Below are 23986 nucleotides of genomic sequence, written 5' to 3' on the forward strand. Positions count from 1 at the left end.
ATTGATTATTTCCTATGCAAAAGTAAAAGGTTAGATGCTGGGACATGGATGGGAGAAACCGTCAAAGAAAGCGCTGTGAACATGCAGATGAATTGGATGCTGAGTGTTTCCAGTCTTCTGCTGGCACGCACCACCGCTCCCTGCCTGCTCCTTCCCGGGCAGACAGTTCTGGTGGGGCACACACTGGCTCTTGCTCGCTCATGGGAGTCTCTGGCTCCAGCATCAAATGCAGGTTCCTGGCTGTGCGGGGGGCTGCTGCTTTCGGTTTCTCACTGCTCCCGACTTCTCTTTGTACACTATGGGCATCTGCTGAGAAATGTCCACCAGGGCACTGGCCACTGCAAGACCTGAAAACCCACAGAGGGAGCACATGTTAAGGAGTAGCTTGCTTCCATCTTCCCCCCATTTTTATTAGCATTTATTCTTTTCAGTAAAAAGGATCAAAAACTGTTCGTATTTATATGGAACAGGTAAAAATACACATTTATAGTTTTGCCTCATGGTTATATTATCACTTTAGCTCTCCATCATTAAGTAGTACATTCTACACCAAATCATATTTACTATATTGTTGTTAAGTGCCGTTGAGTCAGTTCTGACTCATAGTAACCCTGTAGTGGGTTTCCAAGGAGTGGCTGTTGGGTTTGAACCACTGACTTAATACAGTAAAGGCCCTAATAAGATAAACACACTCTACAGGGACAGGAAATAAACCGTATGAAGTATCAGCCACATCTATTTCAATGGGAGTAGACAGCATTTCTTTTGCCCAAATCCACAATTAAGGAGCAGCTTGTTTAAAAAAAAATAATTTAAAAATTATTTTCAAATCTCCAAGGTGCAAAGAAAGAAAACAAAAAAAAGGTATACGGGTCAAAGTCTTAGTATCTACCTGGTTTCCCTTGCTGCTCCCACCCCTCCATTCACAGCCTCTCTCATTAGTTTTTATATCCTTTCAGGGTTTCTTTACATAAACACACAGTCTTACTTTCCCCTCCTAACTTTTTCCATAAAGGTATAGCCTACTTTTCAGCAGACTAATGAAGCACAGTGCTTACTGCCTGGTGGTAGGAATATTCCAATTTGACTATAGACAGGTTCCAAGTACTAAACCTTACCCCTGCCTGTCTCCAAATGGTTGCTGAGAAAGAGCATCCCTCAAGAAGACTCAGACTGTTCCCTACTGCTAGTCAGCATCAGTTATTATTATTATTATTTTTTTATTAAATGTTTTTATTTTGGATTGAGTGAAAGTTTACAGGGCACATCATCAGCTTCACATTCAACCATTCATATAGCTTGTTTCATTATCAGCATCAGTTATTTTTAAATGATAGAGGTCAGAGAAGACAATGGGACCAGGCTTTGGACTAGCAAGGTTTTTGTACCTGCCTATGCTAAGGAGCTCTGGTAGCGTAGTGGTTACGAATCGGGCTGCGAACCTTAAGGTCAGCGGTTCGAAACTACCAGCTGCTCCGCGGGAGAAAGATGAGGCTTTCTACTCCCGTAAAGATTTACACCCTCGGAAACCCTGTACAGGGTCGCTATGGGTCGGACCCGACTCAACGGCACTTAACAACAACAACAACATGCTTCAGTTTCCTCATTTGTACCATGCGGTTAACTTGAGGAGCTGAGTGAATCTATGTAAAGTACCCAGCACGTGGTACATTGTATGTGATCAACAGCAATTACCTTTCACCCTCAGGACTACCTTTGCTTTAGGTACACAGGATTCGATTTCCTTTTTGTATCAGTAACTGATTCATTTGACACTGGGGAAGGTATAGTTCTGGGATAGTTGTGTTGATAACATGTGTGGAGACAGGGGAGTCCAGCAAACTCTGATCCTGCTGAGAATCTCCAGAGCTGTGTTACAGGAGCTTGTAACCCTGATGCCTCACTAAGTCTACAGAACAAGAGGGTGGCTCATAAGGACAAAATGCCAGATGTAAAGTGCTTTTACTGCCTGACCTGCAGTGGGGAATGCACACCAAGAAGTAACTAGTGAAGCAAAGGCACAGCAGGTGTTATTTGGACATGTGGTCAGAAGGGACTAGTCCCTGGAGAAGGACATCATGCTTGGTAAAGTAGAGGGTCAGTGAAGAAGAGAAAGACCCTCACTGAGATGGGCTGACAACAGTGGCTGACAACAGGGCTCAAATATAACAACTGTGAGGATTTGAGGATGGTGCAGGGCCAGGCAGTGGTCTTTTCTGTTGTACATGGGGTCGTTATGAGTTGGAACTGACTTCATGGCACCTAACAACAACAGAAATTAGAAAAATGTTCAGGACAGTTATATGAAAAACGAAAGAAAGTACAAAGAACTGAATTGCTGTTAAGGACTAGAAAAGGAAAAATCAGCATTGTTTGGTGTTAAGATGATAGTGAGTAAAAAGTTCCTTTATGTTGTTATAATCATTGTTCATGCTTTATACTTGAAATGGAATAGAAAAGCAAGAAAAATGAAGCAGTGCTAGAAGTTCCGATTTGAGAAACAGTAGCTCTGAGGGGACAGCTAGAAGCCAGAGGGCAGATAAGACAGGTGAGGAAGAGTATACTGAGTGAAGAGGGAGAAAGCTCAAATTTAGGAGTCAGAAAAAGGACAAAGACCGGAAAGGAAGAGCCAGAGCCCAAGGGAATCAGAAATATCAGCAGCACAGGAAACTGATCTGAAGCATCAACTACCCTGAGAGAATGAGGAAGCTGGCGGCTGTGAGGAGAATCCTGGATTTCCCACTGAGTGGGAATGAGTGGGGACCTCAGGAAAAAGAGTTTGGGGAACATAACAGACAATGGAATTATCTCACTGAATCTTTGCCATGATGTGAAATAGGTACTAATCTATACTGCCTTTATCATAAATTTTTTAAGAAAAGGAACTATCGGGTATGGAGCTCCTTTCTCATTTAAACTGTGTTTGCCTCTGATCCTTATCCACTTACCTGACTGTCCAGGAGGAGGGATCCCACCGAGGCCTCGTGGGAGCCTCACAAACACAGATAGGACAGCAGCCTTGTTGCCAAAACATGGCTCCAATGCAATGGGCTTGGGAACAGTCTGGTGGAGGAAGACAAAAAATTATCTAAAGCCCTAACATACACAGACAGCGTAATGGTCACTTAGTGCTAACAAGGGCCATGGATTTTAGAAATAGAGAAGAAGACACATCACAGTTTTAAAGATAATAAAAAAGGAAACATTTAAGTTCCTAACAACCAAACATTAATGAGAAGAACGCTACTGTCAACTACCATCCTGGGGGTAGAGAGGTCATACAGTTCTGCATATCTGGATCAAGCACATTTCTGGAAATATGGACTTTTAAATACTGAATCTCCTTTAGCTGTCCTTGAGACATTAAGCAGACCTGTTCACCCACTTATAAGAGCTAGCTGGCTGGCCAGATGGATTCCACATTTATTCTTTAGATGCATTTGGCTCTGAAAAGTATGTATTTTCTTTTGCAGCCTTTGGACATAGTTTTAAAAGATGCCCTCTATATTAGTTGAACATTGTTGGATGTGAGGTTGGTGCAGGACTGGGCAGTGTTTCGTTCTGTTATGCATAGGGTCACTATTAATTGATAATGATTCAATGGCACCTAACAACAATGTGATAGTTTCTATTGTTGTAACAAATTACCACAAACTTAGTTGCTTAAAACAACAAGTACTTATTACCGCAACAGTTCTGTAAGTCAGAAGTCCAGCTGGATTCTGGACTCTGTAGGGTTATTTGCTCAGGGTCTCACAAGACTGAAGTCATGGTGTAGGCAAGACTGGGCTCTTATCTGGAGAGGAAGAATCCACTTCCAAACTCATTCAAGCATAAAAGTCAGCAAAAACAATAATGGACTTTAGACAGTACTCCACATGTTAGAACTGACAACTAGAGAACACAGTTTACCTCACACCATACACAAAAACTAAAACAAACACCTGCATCCTTGATGTACTCTTATGCTCATATTCATTCTTTCATTCAACATCCAGTCTGTAGGCAACTCTTGCTGACTTTGTCTTCAGAAGTATTCCCCACCTGGCACAGTTACAGCCTCAATCTAGACCACTGTCTCCTCACGTAGACTACTGCCCGAGCTTCATAACTGGTTTCCCTGCTTCTGCCCCAAATCCGTTTAGTCAGTTCCCTGTGCCACTGCCAGACTGGTACCTGGTAATGATTTTTTTTTCTCTGGTAGCGTAGTGGTTATGAATCGGGCTGCTAACCTCAAGGTCAGCAGGTTCGAAACTACCAGCTGTTCCGCAGGAAAAAGATGAGGCTTTCTGCTCCTGTCAAGATTTACAGCCTCAGAAACCCTATAGAGGGGTTGTTATGAGTCAGAACTGACTCCACAGCACAAAACCACCACCACCACCACCAAATTCAAGATTGATGACAGACTGGGAAGGATGGTAGGTAGAATTCTAAAGTTGGCCTATTGATAAAATCCAGTTCCTTGAGGCAGTAGGTCTGAGGCCCCCCATTTCCTTTCTGCCAATCAGGGACTGCTCTCCTCTCCTACATGCCGCCCACCTTCCCTCTCACAGGCCTCCTCTATTGTCAACTAAGCAATGGTGCTTCCAGTCCTTCTCAGGCTTAGAATCTCTCTGACTTCCTCTTCTGCCATCAGCTGGAGAAAACACTCTTCATACATCAAAGGCATCTTGGGACTTTTATTACATCTGCAAACTCCCTTTACAGCAATGTCTAGAATAGTGGTGGACTGAGTAACCATGACACAGAGGTCTTGGAGGCCAACTTTAGAATTCTGCTTATCATGCTTCTCAATCTGTCATCAATCTTGAATTTGGGTGAAAAGAATCATTACCAGGTACCAGTCTGGCAGTGGCACAGGGAACTGACTAAATGGATTTGGGGGCAGAAGCAGGGAAACCAGTTATGAAGCTCCGGCAGTCGTCTACGTGAGGAGACAGTGGTCTAGATTGAGGCTGTAACTGTGCCAGGTGGGGAATACTTCTGTAGACAAAGTCAGCAAGAGTTGCCTACAGACTGGATGTTGAATGAAAGAATGAATATGAGCATAAGAGTACATCAAGGATGCAGGTGTTTGTTTTAGTTTTTGTGTATGGTGTGAGGTAAACTGTATTCTCTAGTTGTCAGTTCTAACGTCTGGAGTACTATCTAAAGTCTATCATCTACTGTTTTTGCTTTTATCCTTAGTACTGTTTGATTCCTTGATCTTGATCTGTGGGCTTCCCACAGGACTAAACTGGAGATGCTTTCCTACAGAGAGGCTGTCCATCTACTGTGCCTAGGTGCGGTACTGTGCTGCCAACCTGGAACCATTTTACTCCACTTATGGATCTAGTGTGTTCCTTTTTGGGGGCTGGGCAGGGAAGGAGGAGGATGATCCCTGAATGAGATCACCTACTTCCTGTGAGCTCATTTATGCTTAATAAATGTTTTGTTCAGGATATAGCAGTTAGCATGGGAAGGCTCCCAAAAGTATTTATACCATCATCATTTTTTCCAAAAGCGAAAGTCATATTACTCTTTTTTCTTTCTCATCTTTTTATGGGATGGAGTGGGGTGGGGTTAGAAATAAGTATTTTCTCCAAAATATATAATGAAGTATGACTTTTCTCCTCTATCATCTCCCAAACACAATTATATAGAATTACAGTTTGATTTAGCCAGTTTCAAGTAAAAATTTAAAGTATTATGTCACATAATGTTGTTGGTATTGTCACTGTTAGATGCCATCAAGATGGTACCGAATTACAGCAACCCTATGCGCAACAGAACCAAACACTGCCCAGTCCTGTGTCAACCTCACAATCATTGCTACATTTGAGCCCATTGCTGCTGCCACTGTGCCAATCTATCTTGTTGGGGGTCTTCCTCTTTTTCTTCAACCCTCCACTTTATCACATATGATATCCTTTTCCAGGGACAGGTTCCTCCTGATAATATGTCTTAAGTATGAGAGATGAAGTCTGGCCAACCTGGCTCCCAAGGAGCATTCTGGCTGTACTTCTTCCAACAGGTTGTTTTGTTCTTTTGGCTGTCCACAGTACTTTCAACATTCTCCTCCAACACCATAAACTGAAATCCATCAGTTATTATATGGTCTTCCTTATCCATTGTCCAAATTTCACATGCATATGAGGTTACTGAAAAGTACCATGGCTTTGGTCAGGTGCATCTTAGTCCTCAAGCTGACATCTTTGCTCTTGAACACTTTAAAAAGGTCTTGTACAGCTGATCTGCCTAATGCAGTATGTTGTTTGATTTCTTGATTGCTGCCTCCATGAGTGTTGAGGGCTGATCTGAGCAAAATGAAGTCTTTGACTACTTCAATCTTTCCTCCATTTATATAGATATTGTTTACTGGTCCAGTGGTGAGGATTTTTGTTTTCTTTACATTGAGATGCATCTAATACCGAAGGCTGTGGTCTTTGATCTTCATCAGTAAATATTTTAAGTCCTATTCGGTTTCAGCAAGCAAGGTTGTGTCATCTACATATTGCAGGTTGTTAATGAGTCTTCCTCCAATCCCGATGCCACATTTTTCTTCACAGAATCCAAAATTCTTCACACATTTTGGATTATGTGCTCAGCATACAGATTAAGTATGGTGAAAGAATATAACCCTGGCACAAACCTCTCCTATTTTTAAATCATTCAGTGTTTCCTTGTTCTGTTTGAACAACTGCCTCTTAGTCTATGTACAGGTTCTTCAGGAGCACAGTTAAGTGTTCCAAAATACTCATTCTCTGCAATGTTGTCCATAGCTTGCAAAGATCTATACAACCGAAAGCCTCTGCATTGTCAATAAAGCACAGGTAAACATCTTTCTGGTACTCTCTGTTTCCAACCAAGATCCATCCAAAATGCCAGATTATACTAACAAGAAAACTGAACTAATCATTTATTCTTTCAGAATTCCCAGAAACCAAGAATGCTTACTGACACAAACCAAAGGCTGGAAAACAGAAAGCAAAAGCACAGCAGACAGCATCGGTGTTCAGGGTTAAAGGTTAAAAGAGAGGGAGGGACAAATCAGAGTCAACGAATAGGGATCCTAAGTTTTCTGGTTTCCCAGGCTTAGAAGTATGAGTTTTGGCAAGTTAAGTTATAGGGGTTTTTGAATAGTATTCTCACCTTTATACTCCCTCCAATAAGATCAGGGGGCTCCTCATCTGTTTCCAAAGCAACATTTACAGAAGCAAAGGGACGACTGGCCATCTGTTGCATCTCTCGAAGAAGTTGCTATGGATAAATAATACAGCAAGCATTAAGGCAATGAATGTTGAGACTTTATTAGTGAATACTACATATTAAGAAGCCCTGGTGGTGTTGTAGGATTGGCACTGGACTGCTAACCACAACCACAAGATCAGCAGTTCAAACCCACTAGCTGTTCTGCAGGACAAAATATAAGGCTTTCTGCTCCCATAAAGATTTACAGCCTCAAAAATCCTGGACTGGTTCTCATGAGTTGGAATTGACTTGATGGCAGTGAGCTGAGTTGGTGCTACATACTAAAAGCACCTTATTCTATCCTATTCAAATAAACCAAATCTAAAAAGGTATCTTTGAGACACTTGGGGAATACTGAACATCGACTACATTATCTAATACCTAGATAACATAAAAAACCCGTTGCCTTCAACTCAATTCCAACTCTTAATGACCCTATAGGACAAAGTGGAACTGCCCCATTGAGTTCCCAAAGGTGTAACTTTTATAGAAGCAGACTGCCACAGCTTTCTCTCATGAAGCGGCTGGTGGGTTTGCTGCTGACCTTCTGATTAGCACCCTAATGCTTAACCACGACACCACCAAGGTTCCTTTAGATAACAATGTTGTCATTGTTCTTAAGTGCCATTGAGTTTTGACTCACAGTGACCCTGTATAGAGTTTCCAAAGAGCGGCTGGTGAGTTTGAACCGCTCTTTGGAAACTGACCTTGCAGTCCTGTGCTTTACTCCACAGCACCACACCAGGGCTGTTGTAGAATGTGGTCTTTAACTGTTAGAGAGAACACACTAAAGTACTAATGGGTATAATGCTATTATTTCTGCTTGCTAAATATTACAAATGATGCAATTCAATTTATTTTTATTAATAACTTAAAATCACGCTTTCTTTTTTTGCTGAAACTTGAACCAGGTATTCACATAGCAACAAAAACTAGTCCCTTATTATGCAGTTCTAGGAACTGAGAGAGCTCTTTATTTAGAAAGGTAGTATACACTAAAAGCATCAACAGGCATGAAGTTCTGCAGGAAAAGAGACAAACGAGGGCTGGGTGTGAACCCGTTACAATGCTGTTCAGCTGTATGCTCTTAAGAATGATGTTTACAGTCTTTAGGTTTTTATTTCTTCCTTTCTGAAATAAGTTTTTATTCCAGAGTTTGTCATTCGATCCAATGAGACATTTAAATGGCACAGTGTGCCTAGCCCATGGCGAGTAGTTAACCGTATCTCACTAACAAGAGAAGTCTTCTGGACATGTCATTGAAGCTTTGAAGGCCATACCATGGAGGATAACTACCCTTTACTTCTGTCTCCTATTGTAGGAAGTAGACTTGTGGGCTGGAGAGAGCACAGCTCTGCTCTAGAAGAACATTTCTAGGGTAAAATTTTCTTAAAATACCAAATTTCACATTCTACACCTCATAAAGCTGTTGATACATTCATTAAACTAATGTATACAGCAGCCCTACTCTGGGGTCTGTAATTCCAGGTGCTGGAATTTGAGTAAGTTGAGTCCCCCCTTCCTCTAGTTCACATTATGATATGTGTATGAGGTGAGCAGGGACAGTGTGTGTGGAAGCACTTGGAACTTGGCCTTGCCCCATAGCAAGGACTCAATGCTAGCTGCCATTACTGTTGTAAAAGAATAGCTAATCCTTCTGTAGTTTTTAGAAGGAGCAAACTGTGGTGGAGATTTCAGAAATAGTGAAATATATTCTGAATGGTCAGATTCAGTTACACAGAAAGTCCAAATTCTAAGAATAAACATTTAGTTTATTCATCGATCAACCACAAACTAAGCTTATTTTTTAAAAATAACTTTTTTGTGTTCACCTTTTCCTTATTTTCTATTTCATGCACATTGCAAATATTTTCCAGTTGGTGGTTTGGTTTCTGTGTTATTTATTTATTGTTGCTATATGTAAGTATTAATTTGTATGCAGGCAAATCTGTACCACACTGTCTCAAAAACCTTATCCAAAAATAATACTTTTGTCATCTTTCTAACCATAACAAAATTTCCTCTTTCTCTTGGTACAAAGTCTTGAATATCCAGAACAATGGCAAATGACTGGGAACTGCAAGAATTGTAGGACTGATTTGATGCTATTTTACAACAAGAAGAATAACAGCAGGTGACACTGCAAAGTTCTTGCTCCTGGCCAGGCCCTATTCTAAGTGCTTCCACATACATCATCTCCTGTGTGTCTCCTAATGGCTCCAGGGTGTGAATTGGAGCAGAGAGTCTGTCTTACTGAAACCGCAGCACTTGGAATAGAACAGAACCTAGGAACGTGGGCTGGGCTGGGCTAGGCTGGGCTGAACAGGCAGAAGCCCTGCTTTTAAAGCTTAGCTCCCTGCTTAGTAACTATGTGATGATGGCTAGTGACTTCTGAACCTCAGTTCTGAGGCCTTTCTGGGCTTCAGTTTCCTCATGTGTAAAATAGTGCTAGCAACAGCACCTATTTCGTAGGCTGTTGGAAGGATTAAATTAATGTGTTGAAAACTACCTAGAACAGTATCTAGAGCTTAGAAATACTCAAATGTCAGCTCTGAGTGTGGTTTAACCTGTCTGGATTTTACTAATACAATTTCTAGTTTTTTTGGGTTGTTATTTTTAAAATCATGACTGATGTAGGTTATCTAGATATTCTTTATGGTATTAAGATTTTGTTTTAAATTTTACTAAGTTTTGTTTTGGAGTCCTGGTGTGACGCTGTGGGTTAATGCGCTGGACTGCAAAGTCATTCAAACCACAAGATTGGCAGTTCAAGCTCACCAGCTGCTCCTTGGAAAGCATACACAGGGTTCGCTATGGGTCAGAACAGACTTGACAGCACTTAACAACAACAAAAGTTTTGTTTTAAAATTAGAAATGAGTGTTGAATTTCAATAAACAGCTAAATGATAATTGGTCTCTACTGAGAATTTAGGTTTTATTTTTAACCCACTGATACACTGTATTCTGGAGTCCTGGTGTGGCACTGTGGGTTAATGCATCAGACTGCAAAGTCATTTGAATTGCAAGGTCGGTGGGTCAAGTTCACCAGCTGCTCCTTGGGAACCCTATACAGGGTCACTATGGATTGGAATCAACTCAATGGCATTTAACAACAGCAACAACAACACTATAGTATTCCAGTAGGTTTTCTAACATTAAATGGTATGTTCATTATACAGTAAATTAATGAACATATAGTCATGATAAGATTGGCTTTTTAAAAAAATTTCAAACATTTATTTGTCCTTCCACTGCAACAGCCATGGAAGAAAAGCAGCCATGGCAGCTATGGTAGTTGGCCTCAATAAGGGACACAAAGTAACCAAGAACATGAGCAAGCCACGGCACAGCTGCCATGGGCACCTCACCAAGCACACCAAGTTCGTGTAGGACATGATCCGGGAGGTGTGTGGCTTTGCGCCGTATGAGCGCCGGGCCATGGAGCTGCTCAAGGTCTCCAAGAACAAGCGGGCACTCAAGTTCATCAAGAAAAGGGTGGGAACACACATCAAGGCCAAGAGGAAGCGAGAGGAGCTCAGCAACATCCTGGCAGCCATGAGGAAAGTGGCTGCCAAGAAGGGGTGAGCAGATCCCTGTCCACTGTGTCCCCCTTCCCCTGCTCCCCCAAATAACCTTTACACACAAAAAAAATTATTTGTCACTGTAGAGAATATACATAGCAGAACATACATCAATTCAACAATTTCTACATAATTATATTCTTCGAGCTGTGCAACCATTCTCATCCTCCTTTTCTGAATTTTCCTTCCCAATTCATGTTTTTTATTTTTTCCAGGCTTGGGGATCAAGGTTTCTATGGACAGAATGAATTAGAAATATGTTTTACACTTTTTCTTGGTATGGAATGGCTTACATATTTGTTGCTGTTGTTAAGTGCTGTGGAATTGATTCGGACACTTAGTCACCCTGTATAGGGTTCCCGAGGCTGTAAATCTTTGTGGGAGCAGAAAGCCTCATTTTTCTTCCAAGGAGTGGCTGGAGGACTCAAACTGTCAACTTTGTGGGTTCACCATCCAATGCTTATCCTACAGAGCCAACACACTCTCTTACATATTTTAGAAATAAATAAGTCTTATAAGCACTCAAGGAGAAACAGACTGTTACTATCTTTATAACTGTACCTCAATCATAAAACTGTCTGGGCCTAATGCCCTCATTGAAAAGAATAATACTTTAATAAGTTTTTGATTCCTTCCCTGGCTACTGGCTTACTAGAGCTTCTGACTTCTTTATTATTCCATTTGGAACTTACGTATTTTTTCAGGACACTGTAAAATTCACTGGGAACTTAAAATTATTATTAACAACAGAGCTACTAAGAAAAGCCCTTTGATAGTGATAATTCCAAATATGATGAATGGGATTAATGACACTGAATTCTACAAGTAAACAACGTTGGAATGGCAAACATGCTTGTTTTTTTTTAAAGTTTTTATTGTGACTTGAGTGATAGTTTACATGGGAGAACATCAGTTTTACACTCATCCTATCATATTTCATTTCATTGCAATGAATACAATCCCCTCCATGCATCACCATTCAACAGTACTTGCTTCTATTCGCTCTTGTTTTTTGTTTTTTTGGCTGTATAGCAAAACACTCAGGAATATACAATCATTTAAACAACCAACAGGTACATTCTGCAAGCCTGCCTCTTGGCTGCCAGCACACAGCCTTTCTCTTTCCATGAGTCTAGAGTCCTCAGCTGCTCAGAGCTCTTTTTAAATGATGACTTTTACCAATTTTTAAAAATGTCTTATTGTAAATTATGTGATAGTTTACATGGGAGAACATTAGCTTTACATTCATCCTATTTTATATAGTTACATGTCCATGGTTACAATCCCCTTCATGCATCATCAACCAACCAAACGGTAATATCCCGCAAGCCTGCTCCCTAGTCATCAGTGCACAGCTCCTCTCCTTCTCTGGGTCTAGAGTTCCCAGTTGCTCCATCTCTCCACGTCATCGTCTCTGCCTCCATCTCTGGCGTCACTGCTTCTCTGGTGGGGTCCCGCACTCCGCTCTTCTCCCTTGATGGTCCCAGGGGCCTCCACTCCTGGTTATCAATTATTTTTATAAGAAGTTTTACACCTGCCCTTGTCTTACCATCCAGGGAAAAGTGTCTCAGTTTGCTCAGTTCTCAGTTTTTCCACTAACTAGAATACTAGAGAGTCCTGATATGGTATTGTAGAATAAGAACTCGACTGTAAAGTCAGTTTGAACTGCAAGGTAGGAAGTTCAAATCCACCAGCTGATCCTCGGAAACCCTATACAGGGCCGCTATGGGAATGGCAAATATTTTGCTATATGCTGTTGTTGCTAAGGGCTGGTGAGTCGGTTCTGACAAATAGCAACCTTATAAAGGGTTTCCAATGACCGGCTGGTCAGTTTGAACTGCTAACCTTTTAGTTCAAACAGACCTCGCAGTCCAGTGTTGTACCCCACAGCATCACACATGAAGGAAGTTCCAAAAGTTTGTGGGAAAATTCCATTATCTTTGAATTCCATTTTTACATGAATATTTGGGAGCCCCCTTATATACTTACCATAAACACAAAAACAAAAATAAAAAACCCTCTGAGTATGTTGCTATCCCTTGAATTAAAAAAATAAGGATAATAAAGAGGATGCAACATTGTATCTAGGATAACATCACTCTTCAAGGGGTTAGAAAAGGTGGTGGTACAGCCCAGAAGTAATCCTTGGCCTGGAGCCACCCCTAACACTGCCAAAGGCAGTAATGTTCTAAGATAGAGCTGAGTGCTTGCGAGTCATGATTTTTAGATAACTTCCATTCTCTTCTAAATTGATCTGCAATTTTTATATAGAAAAAGACATAAATTTATACAGGAACCCAATGGGCTTTCTTTAGCTGCAACACAATTCTCATAATGACTGAAAAAGAGGCAAAGCAATGATGAGGTGTGTCACACTAAATAAAGTTTTATGTTGCAATTTTAACTAAGTTCAATTATTTGAATTTGTCAATTGCAAATATTTGCTTGATTTATTAATGCCACTGCTGGAATAGAGTGCTGGGAAAAATCAAGATACATATTATAAATAAAAACTCAAGTAAAACCTTAACTTGGCATATATTGATTGATCTTTCCTTGAATGATGAGAAATTCTGGAGATGCCTAAATGGCTACTTTCAGCCACATCCTCATGAAAGGCTTTATGAAGGCCGTGCCAAATCAAGTGCTGGCTGTGGCCCTGCTAAGAACGCCCAAAGAGCTCCCACTTCAAATGCAAAAATTCGGAGTTGTGCTAGAAGGATACACTTGTCATCTAGAAGTCAATACTAAAATTTCCTTTTAGAAAGATAAACCCTCTAGAATTAACTAGACTTTGGAGCACTAATCAAAGTCTACTGACCATATGATTGCAAGCATATACTGTAGAAAGTATGGCGTTAATCTTACTGTGGCTAAATCTATCAAGCAATGATCACAAAATAGTTAAAACGGAATTGCTTTTAACCAAAAGAAAAGAACAAAAGCTGTAACAGGGGTCTTTAATCTTCATCCATTGAAGCTTACCTCTCTACGTCTGGAGGCCCAACAGCTTTGTTTGATCTTCCAAACCACAGCTGCCACCAGGAGCAAAGAGAGGAAACAACTGCAAGAAAGGAAAAGGACCAAGTCATTATTATTCCAGATCAGGATCAGCACCACTGGCCAGGCAGGGAAAGAGTCCCCAAATATTAACTCCAAGCTCCTTTCTGATGAGTCCTTAAGGTAAGGCATGGTTCATAGGAAGCAGTGAGACAAGTCTGTGGTAGTTGAAATTCCTGACTTGACCTCTAGACTATGTTGTCCCTACAAAGTACTCAGACATCAGAATGACCCATCACCGCTTACCCCAAATCAGAAGACGAACCCTACAATAATTAAAGAAATAACAAGCATGCTATATAACCTAATTACTATTTGTGTGTGCTGTCACTTATCCTAGCAGACAGTGGTACTGCAGGTTCAGCACTGGACTGTGAGCCACAAGGTCGGTAGTTCAAACCCACTAGCTGTTCCTCAGAAATACTATATAGGGTCACTATGGTTGGAACCAACACGATGGCACTTAACAACAATAAAGTTAAAAAAACAAAAACAAAAATAGTGGGAAAGTTATTAGAGTAACAATTAACTTTTCATAAAACCCAAGACCCACTGCCATCAAGTCAATTCTGACTTACAGCGACCTTATATAGGGTTCTGAGGCTTTACATCTTATGGGAAGAGACAACCTCATCTTTTTCCTGCAGAGTGGCTGGTGGCTTTGAACCACTGACCTTGTGATTTTCAGACAGTGCTTAGCCTTACAGTGCCACCAGGGCTCCCTAACTTTTCATATTTTGTTATCATTAAGTGTTTTAGAGTTGGTTTCAACTCACAGCGACGTTGTACAGGGTTTCTGAGGAACACCTGGTAGGTTTGAATTGCCAACCTTGTGGTTCACAGTCCAGTGCTGATCTTTCAGCGCCATACCAGGAGTATAAATTTACACATAATAATATGAGGGGAATTCAAAAAGTTCATGGAAAAATGGAATTGAAAGAGACTGTAATTTTTGAAGCCACACTGTCAGATAAGCACTGGACAGAAGTCACCTATTTTGTCTTTTGCTGTTTATGTGTTTTCAGTCATGTTTGATAGTGTATTTATGCCATGTATCAGAGCTCCTAAGTTTATCCCTATTTTCTCATTGAAGATCTTTATAGTTCTAGGTTTTAAACTTAACCCTTTAATCCATCTTGAGTTTGGTTTTGTATATGGTGTGAAATACGGGTATTGCTTCATTCTTCTGCAATTAGATTTCCAGTTTTGCCAGAACCATTTGTTAAAAGAGATGATCTCTTCTCCATTTGCTGAATTTTGACACTTGGCCAAAACCCAGCTGATCCTAGGTGGATGGATTTACTTCTGGGTTCTCAATTCTGTTCCACTGGTGTATGTGCCTTTTGTTGTACCAGTACCAGGCTGATTTGACCACTGTGACTGCGCAGCAGGTTTTGAGATCAGGGAAGAGAAAGGCCTCCTGCTTTGTTCTTCTTTAGTACTGCTTTGCTTATCCGGGATATCTTTTTTCCATATAAAGTTAGTGATTAGTTTTTGGAATCTGAATTATATTTTCAGAATGCTTTGGGTAGAATGCAGTGTTATGATCCTTCTTTGTTTTCTATGCTGGGTTCTGCCTTAAAGTCTATTTTTATCAAAAATTAATACTGCCACTCCTGTTCTTTTTTTTTTTTTTCTTAAGTATTTCAGTTCTTTGTAACCCAAAGAGTCTTTATTAAAACACCTTCCTGGATTTTCCTTTTTTTTTTTTTAAAGTTTTTATTGTGAATTATGTGGATTTACATGGGAGAACACCAGTTTTACATTTATCCTACCGTATTTCATTTCATTGCAACGATTACAATCCCCTCCATGCATCATCAAACAACCAGAGGGTACACCCCACAGGCCTGCTCCCTGGCGGTCGGCACACAGCCCCTCTCCCTCCCTGAGTCCAGTGTCCCCAGCTGTTCCATCTGTCTACTGTCACTGTCTCTGCCTCCATTTTTGGCATCACTGCTTCACTGGGTAGGGTCCAGCATTCTGCTCTTCTCATTTGAGGTCCCAGGGACCTCTGCTCCTGGACTGCAAAATCAGTCATGCCCCTTCTTTTGTTACAAAACATCTACCTTTACATTTCCAACCCTCACAGGCATTCCTGATAGCAATTATTCACTATTGTACCGCATGAGTCTTAGCCCCGTCTCCTTTCATTAGCCCAGTCCCAACAAGTTGGAAATCATTCAGTGGAGATTTTACCTTCCCCCGCCCCATCTGAAACTAGGCTCCATCTTGAAAGCTTGTAAGCCAGTCACTTCTTGCCTTTGTACCCCCCGCCCCCCCAATTTTGGTAGCCAATGTCTAAGTTGCCCATCCCAGTCAACCCTGTGTACCGATGGGGTGGGAAGTAATCCTCGCTATAAAGATTTGTTCCCTTTTTTGAGCTACTACATCCATAAGTGTAGGTAAAGTTCATGAAACTGTAGCAGGTTACTCTTTTTTTTCTCTTCTTTCTTCTTCTAGTCGAGTTCTGATCATCCAGCCATTGAATCTTGGTCAAGTGGGTACTATCTGTAAGTATGGGTGTTCTTGTGCATCTCCCCTCACTTCATATCAGCTAGACGCTTCATTCTCCACTCTAGTCCTCTGTGGCAGTGTCACTGCCTCTGGGCCCAGGTGTCCCCAGGTCTTGCCATACTGCTGGTCAATCAGGTCTCCTTCAGGGTTTTTTCTTCCCCCCTCTTCTCCTTATCGGTGACCAGTGTGGTCATCAGCCAGACCACATGCCTGCTCGTGTATTCCCCTTAAGTTTTAGTCTTGGAAGGGGGTTTGTCCTGAGGGGACCTGCCCACTTGCCTTGATGGCTCCTGAGTGAACAGCTTGTTTGTTTTTGTAGTAGTCAATCAGACTACCCTTATTGCTTTTCGTTTTTCCTGCCAGTCTTTCTTTCATAAAGTATCTTCTGTTCTTCTAGCCGCTCCAGGCTGGCCTACTTGTCCTTTCAAGTGGACATTTCCCACCTCAGAAGATTCTGGATTGGGTTCAGGATTCCACCTATGGTCTTATGCAATGTAAAGGCTCCACAGGAAGCCTCTTTCACTGGGCAACTTCTAGCCCCCTTTAAGATATTCTAATCACAGTTATAGGCTGAAGACAGACATACAAGCTTTCTATTGTGATGTTTCTGGCTATTCCTTTCTCATCTCCTCAAGTGGCTATTTTACAATGGTTGGCAAGGGAAACCAAGATTCAAAAGACAGCCAAGCATCTTAACATTACTCCCCTCTTTTACTCATTCAAACCATGCATCAATCCCTGTATCATGGAGCCCTGTTGTTCCAAGGTTGTACATACATCATCATTTACCTCTGACCCACTTAGCCCATGCAAACCTGCCTAACTGTCCTCCCATCAGCCTTGTTTTTCCATTCCCCTTCCCCTTCTTGTGTATTGCCCCCCACCCCACATATCCTGTATCTATTCCCTATCCTGTGCTCTATCTTCCCCTCCTCTCATCCCATACATCCTGGTGATCAGCAAATATATATATAATTTTTTCCTTCCTTTTTAGGGTGGGTTATTTTTCTTAATCTTTTACAATAATGGTCCTATGCATATTTCTCCTTTTGTGACTAATTTCACTTAGCATAATGTCCTCAAGGTTCATCCATGTTATGTGGTGGCTTACCGCTTCCTTGTTATTCTTCAATGTAGCATAATATTCCATTGTGTGTATGTACCAGTTTGTTTATCCATTCTTCCAACTGATAGGCACTTAGGCTGTCTCCATCTTTCTGCTATTGTAAATAGTGCTGCTATGAACATTGGTGTGCATATATCTACTCGTGTTATGTCTCGTGTTCCTTGTGGGTTAACTACCAAGTACAGGAATTGCTGGATCATAAGGTATTTCTATTTTCATCCTTCTGAGGAAGCGCCATATTGCTTTCCAGAGAGGCTGGAACACTTTTCTGTCCCACCAACAAGGTAGGAGGGTCCCAGTCTCTATGCATCCTCACCAGCATTTATTATCCTGTACTTTTTTGATCTTTACTGTTATTGCTGGTGTGAGATGATATCTCATTGTTGTTTTGATTTGCATTTCTCTAATGGCTAGTGATTGTGAACATTTCTTCATATGTTTGTTGGCAGCCCAGACAGATCTCCTTGGTGAAGTGTCTGTTCATGTCCTGTGCCCATTTTTTAATTGGGTTCCTGTTCGCTTTTTATTGCTGTTAGCATTATATATATATTTTTTCATCCTTTGGTTTTAGTATATTTTTGTCTGTGTGTAAGGTGTGTCTCTCTTACTGAAGGATCCTATTTTCTTATCCATTCTGCTAGCCTGTTTCTTGACTGGTTTATTTAATCCATTTACATTTAGTGTAATTATTGATAGGTGACTCCATATGATAAGCACTGGACTGCAAGCCACAAGGTTCATGATTCAAGTCCGCCAGCTGCTCTGTGGGAGAAAGATGTGGCTTTCTACTCCCACAAAGACTTAAAAGCCTTGAAAACCCTCTACAGGGTCATTATGAGTCAAAACCGACTTCATGGCACTTTTGCTGCGTTTTTGTGTGTGTGTGTGTGTGTGTGTGTGTGTGTGTGATGCTTATGGTTCCTTTGTTCCCTAAAATTTTCTGTGCTGAATTCATTTTGTTTGCTGGCTTTCTTGTCCTTTTCTTCATTGCTGTTGTTTTAGTGTTTATGCTATCTTTATGCTTTTCCTCATTTTTATTTTGGTAAGGTGCATTAATTTTTTTTGAGGTTATATATAATTTGTTAATTTTTTTCTCTAGTTTAAAACAGTCTGCTTTATCTTGAAATCTACTTAGTAAGTAGATATATTTTAAGAATAAAATATATCTAAAATGATCACAAACTCAAGCTAATAATTTTCTTCCTCTCAAAGTAAAATCACTTCTTATCCCACTTACTGTGTTTCTTGTTTCCTTCTTCCTTCTTTCCCCATCCTTCTGAATTTTGTCCTTAGGTAAATGCTGTTCTTCTGAAATTGAATGGATGACCATTCTTGGTGTGTGTATCTTACTAGGATTGTTGTCCCCTCTATATGCCTATCTATTGCTTAGCTGAAAGTTAAGCTGTGGGATTAGCTCAGTTCCACACCTGAAGGATGACAAAGGGTCATAGTGTCAGGGTTCCACTGGTTTTGATCTGATTAGTAAACCTTGTCATTTTTTATGATTTTGAGTTTCGTTCTATATATTCTCCCACTCTATCCAGGATCTTCTAAGTGCCCTTTCAGAGCACTGGTAGTAGTAACCAGATATCGTCTTGTTCTTCTGGTCTTAGGGTTGTGGAGATTTGACTAACTGTTGCCAACTATCTTTGCCAATTTGTTTACATTTGACTAACTGTTGCCAACTATCTTTGCCAATTTTCATCAGTCTTCTTTGCTTGGACCAAGACAGACCAATAGTTGCACCTCGTATCAGTCAATAATTTTCTTAAAAGTATTAGGAAGGAATAACTTCTAGTAGTCTTATAACTGAAAATGGTTTTCAGTGTAACATGTCTCTGCAAACCAGCTGGTAAATGGTTTGAAAAGCTACTGGGATAGACCACAGAAAATGGTTGAATTCAGGTTCAAAAGAAGAATGAGCCTAAAAAAGAAACCTCTTAGCTAACTACTTAAATAATTTTAAAGTTGGCATGTTTATGCATTAACTTGTTTTTTCAGAGCATACCAGACATGAGGCCCCAGGGACTGTGCTGCTGGCACTTCCTGGCTGAGCTCTGCATTTTGCAGGGTGGAGTTGGCTTGGCGAATGGTAATTTCAGGTACATCCAGCACAGGCACCATGAGAGCCCTCTCAGAGTGGCTGGAGAGAGGCACTCTAGGGTCCTAGGAAGACTGAGCCTCTGCCCTGTGATAAGCAGAAATCTGAAGGTGCCCCACAGCTCACTGCTTCAAATACCATTTGTATGCCAATCCTTAGGCTGCACTGGTAGTTGCTTCCAGGTTTGTATTTAGGCTCACAACACCTCCACTTCACTGTCTGGTAGATAACTCACAAGCCAGCCTGTCCAAAATGAAATTCTTGATCTGCTGTCTTTTTGCACCTGCTCTACCCAGAGCCTTTCCACTGAGGTGGAAGAGTGTAGACCCCTTTCATGGGCACCCTGACAAAAGATACAGGGGCTCCACTAGGCCAATACTAGGTGAGTTGCCTTCAGTTCCTATCTTGCTGGAGCTCTGCTGCCATGAACTCAACTGAGCCATTTTCCTCTCCTCCCTGAGAGTCTAGATTTTTCATTGAATCAATCAATGCTGGTTGGCCAGGATCTGTTCTAGATGCATAGGATGTAGTGAACACAGAGAACGTCCTTGGAGAGATAACCCAATATGAAGAAGTTGGGGAGAACCAGTATAGGAGCATGAGAAGAGAAATCTATCTCAGTCTTTCTTCATTTCCATGTGTGACCCCTGATTTTTGTTATTTTTATACCAACAGATAAACACAAGGAGGCAGAAAATTTGCATGGAAGGACAGGAAGCCAATGTGCACAACTTCTAAGTTGGTTAAGAGAGTGCTGCACGCAGGTGAGTACAATCATGGGGGTAGCAGAGGCGAAGACCCTGGTGTCATTTAGAAGTCTCTCTTGGAACTACACCTACTTCTTATTTAGTGACTATCTCATTATCTGATGTTTCACAATTATGGTAATTGTGGAAAAAAACCTACTATCCAACTCTTTTGTGCGTTAACCTGGGTCTCCTCCCTGCATCGCACTCCTGGCTCACAGAGTCACCCACATCTGTCCAGCTCTCATCTGAAGCAGCCAGCTCTTCAGAAGGCCTCTTGCTGATTCCATTTCTATCTCTGGAGCCACCACTGGAGCTTTATATCTGAAAGAGGCAACTGAGGCAGATTCTGAGCCTTTCTAAGAGCAGATGCTGCTGCTCCTCTCAAGTGTCCTGGAGGAAGCAAGTCCTGCAGCAGGAAGGGCACTGATGGTACTTTGGCGCCCAGGGACTGAAGCAGTAGCTACTGTCCCCCTCATCCCCTCTCCCTCCTCCTCTGGCCTGGGCTGCTGAGTGCCTCTTCCAAGTAGCTTAGTTTCCAAGCAACTTAATTTCTAGGCTTCTTAATCTTGGTCTTGGATTCCAAGTACAAGACTAAGACCAAGACCAGTAGCCCTCCATGGCCTGCAGGGTGACAGTAGGCATTGAGGGGGCTTTGGAAGAGGAACCTGCAGGGGAGAGGAAATATGGGCACAGGCAGTAACTCTCACTAAACAGCCTGACCCCAGTGCAATTGGTTGTCTGAGCCCCAGAGCTGAGCCTCTAGTCCAGCTGCCAGGCCCCTGGTGCACTTGAGTGCTAGCCCTAATGACAGGGCTGCGAGGTTCCAGTGCAGGGTAGCGCACAGCAGTTCTGAGGGTCTGTGATCCAGGACAGCTGTCACCTGATCCTCCTCAAGTTACACCAATTTTGCTTAAGGAGCCTAACCATGTAGGTAAGTGAGGAATGGCTGTGTTTCATTGCAGCTGGAAAGCAACACTCAGATATATTCTATCCCACACCTGCCCTAACTCCCAGGCGCAAGTGGAGCATCCACCTTCCTGTTGAAAGAGCTAACAACCCAGTTCCTTCCATCTGTCCAACACAACAGCATGACCAACACAGAGAGATTGTGCCCTCAAAGCTGTTATGTACATGATTCTCCTAGGGTAACACAAGTAAGGTGGTGGCATTCACCAACACCATTCCCTTCTTTTCCTGTAAAACTTTGGGTGCAGGTGGGACTATAACTCAATGTTCACATGTCTCACTGCAGCCTCTCACCATTTCCCCTATATTTTCAATACAGATACAGATCTAAAAACACATCTTAATATGCAGATTATCAAACATACATAACATGTTTAGCCTCAACAAGAACCCTTGGTCTTTTTGTTCTAAACCTGTCTGTGGTTGTCTGAGGGCTGCACTTTCCTGAGACTATTCTGAAATGGTTGGGGCCATTAGAGAAATGCAAATCAAAACCACAATGAGATATCATTTACTCCTACTAGGATGGACCCTGGTAGCAAAGTGGGTTATGAAATGGGCTGCTAACCAAAAAGTCAGCAGTTCGAATCTATCAGTGACTGTGGGAGAAAAATGAGTCTTTCTGCCTCTGTAAAGATTTACAACCTCGGAAACCCTAAACAGGGTTGCTGTAAGTCAGAATTGACTCGGTGGCACACAACCACCAACCGCGATGGGACCCAGAGTCCTGGTGTGGCTCTGTAGATCAACACTGGGCTGCAAACCACAAGGTCGGCTGTTCAAACTCACCAGCTGCTTGTAGGAAATCCTATACAGAGTCGCTAAGAGTCAAAACAGACTCCATAGCACTTAACAACAGCAACAAGAAAGATGGGTCCTGAACCCTGGTGTGGCACTGTAAGATAAACACTGGACTGCAAGGTTAGCAGTTCAAATCCATTGGCTCCTCTCAGAAACCCTATACAGGGTCACTATGAGTTGGGACCAACTCGATGGTACACAACAACAACAAACATGGGCCCTGGTGGCACTGTAGGCTAGGCATTGAATTGCGAACCACAAGGTGAGAGGTTCAAAAGTTATCAGCCGCTCTGTGAGAGGAAGATGAGGCTGTCTGTCCCCATAAAGATTTATAGTTTCAGAAATTCTACATAGGGCACTATAAGTTAGAATTGATGGCAATGAGTTGAGTTTTGGTGGGTTTTTACAATGGCAAGGATTTAAAAAAAAAAGGAGTCCTGGTGTGGTGCTATAGGATAAGCACTGGGCTCGAATCCACAAGTGCTCCTCAGAAACCCTATATAGGGTCACTGTGAGTTGGAACCAACTTGATGGCACTTCAAATTAAAAAAACGAAAAATAACAAATGTTGGCAAGGATGTGGAGAAACTAGAATCCTTATACATTGCTGGTAGGAATGCAAAATGTTACAGCTGTTGTATAAATTAGTCTGTTTCTCAAAAAGTTAAACATGGAGCCACTATATGACCCAACAATTCCACTCCTTGAAAGAGACATGATAGTAACACAAACAGATATATGTGCACCAACGTTCATGGCAATACTATTCACAAAAGCCAAAAGGCGGAAAACACCTAAATGTCCATCATCAGAGAAGTCCATATCCAATACGTGGTACATACATACAATGGAATACTACTCAGCCATGAAGAGAAATGAAGTGCTGATATGTGCTACAACAAGGATGAACCTTGGAAACATTATGTTGTGGGAAATACATCAATCATAATAGGGCAAATATTGTATAATGTCATTGTGGGATTGAGGCATAGACAAAATGAGTCTATCCTCTAAGGGGTCTGGGATTGAGCAAAAGTGACTACAACCCTGTCCCATAATTAATCAGGGACACTATCAAGACTCTCCCAGCTACTGATTTTTTGATTTTTGACTAATTGCCTTTAAGTACAATTCCAGCATCACCCCATAGCCCCTGCAGACTTCACTTTCCCTCCCTTCTCCCTATTCTCCCCTGCAGTGTAGTTGTCACATTCATTTCCCCTTTTGTAACTCACCCACTCTCAGAGTATATCAGTATTAGAGCAAGGGCCCCTTGGTGAATACAAATATTATAAACTAGGTAATCATCAGTGCTTCTCAGTGTGTCTGCCACATGGGCCTCGACTCTTGGTATTGCCTCAACTGCTGGCTCAGTGGGACACTATCTATTACTCATGGATATGAAAAAACAAGAATAGACAAATAGATACAGACTACTCCAGACAGTGGTGGGCATAAGAGATGGGGAAAGAGGAAGCTCTGGAAGCAATAAATTTATGTTTACGGTGATGGGAAATTAGGTAATGATTATGTGTGATGGTTGAACATGATTAATGTTATTTGATATTGCTAAATCATATATCTGAAAAATGTTTAACTAGCAAGTGCTGTGTTATATATATTTATAAATTTAAAATGTTTCTATATAATGTTAGTACAACTGAATTCAAATCCCAGATAACAGCTAGGTAGGTGGTCAGCGGATGGCTATAGGTAACCAGTTATGGACTGATAAAGTGTGAGGCGCTGAGGCCATGCTCACATCCCTTCAGTGGCCCAATACAGTCCCTCTCCTCTCTTTCTTCTGCTCTAAGTAAAATCTTAACTGTATCCACAAGTTTTTTTTTTTTTTTTT

General features: G+C 41.5%; 1 protein-coding gene across 1 annotated transcript in view; it reads right to left on the minus strand.

Moving 5' to 3' along the window:
• Positions 1–222: 222 nt before the first annotated feature.
• Positions 223–23986, minus strand: part of ATRN (attractin) — a 271410-nt gene continuing 247646 nt past the window's right edge. Inside the window, exons 26-29 of the mRNA XM_006874825.1 lie at positions 13797–13875; positions 7132–7239; positions 2949–3063; positions 223–347 (exon numbers count right to left, since the gene is read on the minus strand). Coding sequence (XP_006874887.1) covers positions 223–347; positions 2949–3063; positions 7132–7239; positions 13797–13875 — 427 coding nt within the window. The remainder of the gene's footprint in view (positions 348–2948; positions 3064–7131; positions 7240–13796; positions 13876–23986) is intronic.

Source organism: Chrysochloris asiatica, unplaced genomic scaffold, assembly GCF_000296735.1.
Source record: "Chrysochloris asiatica unplaced genomic scaffold, ChrAsi1.0 scaffold00304, whole genome shotgun sequence".
Classification (NCBI taxonomy): domain Eukaryota; kingdom Metazoa; phylum Chordata; class Mammalia; order Afrosoricida; family Chrysochloridae; genus Chrysochloris; species Chrysochloris asiatica.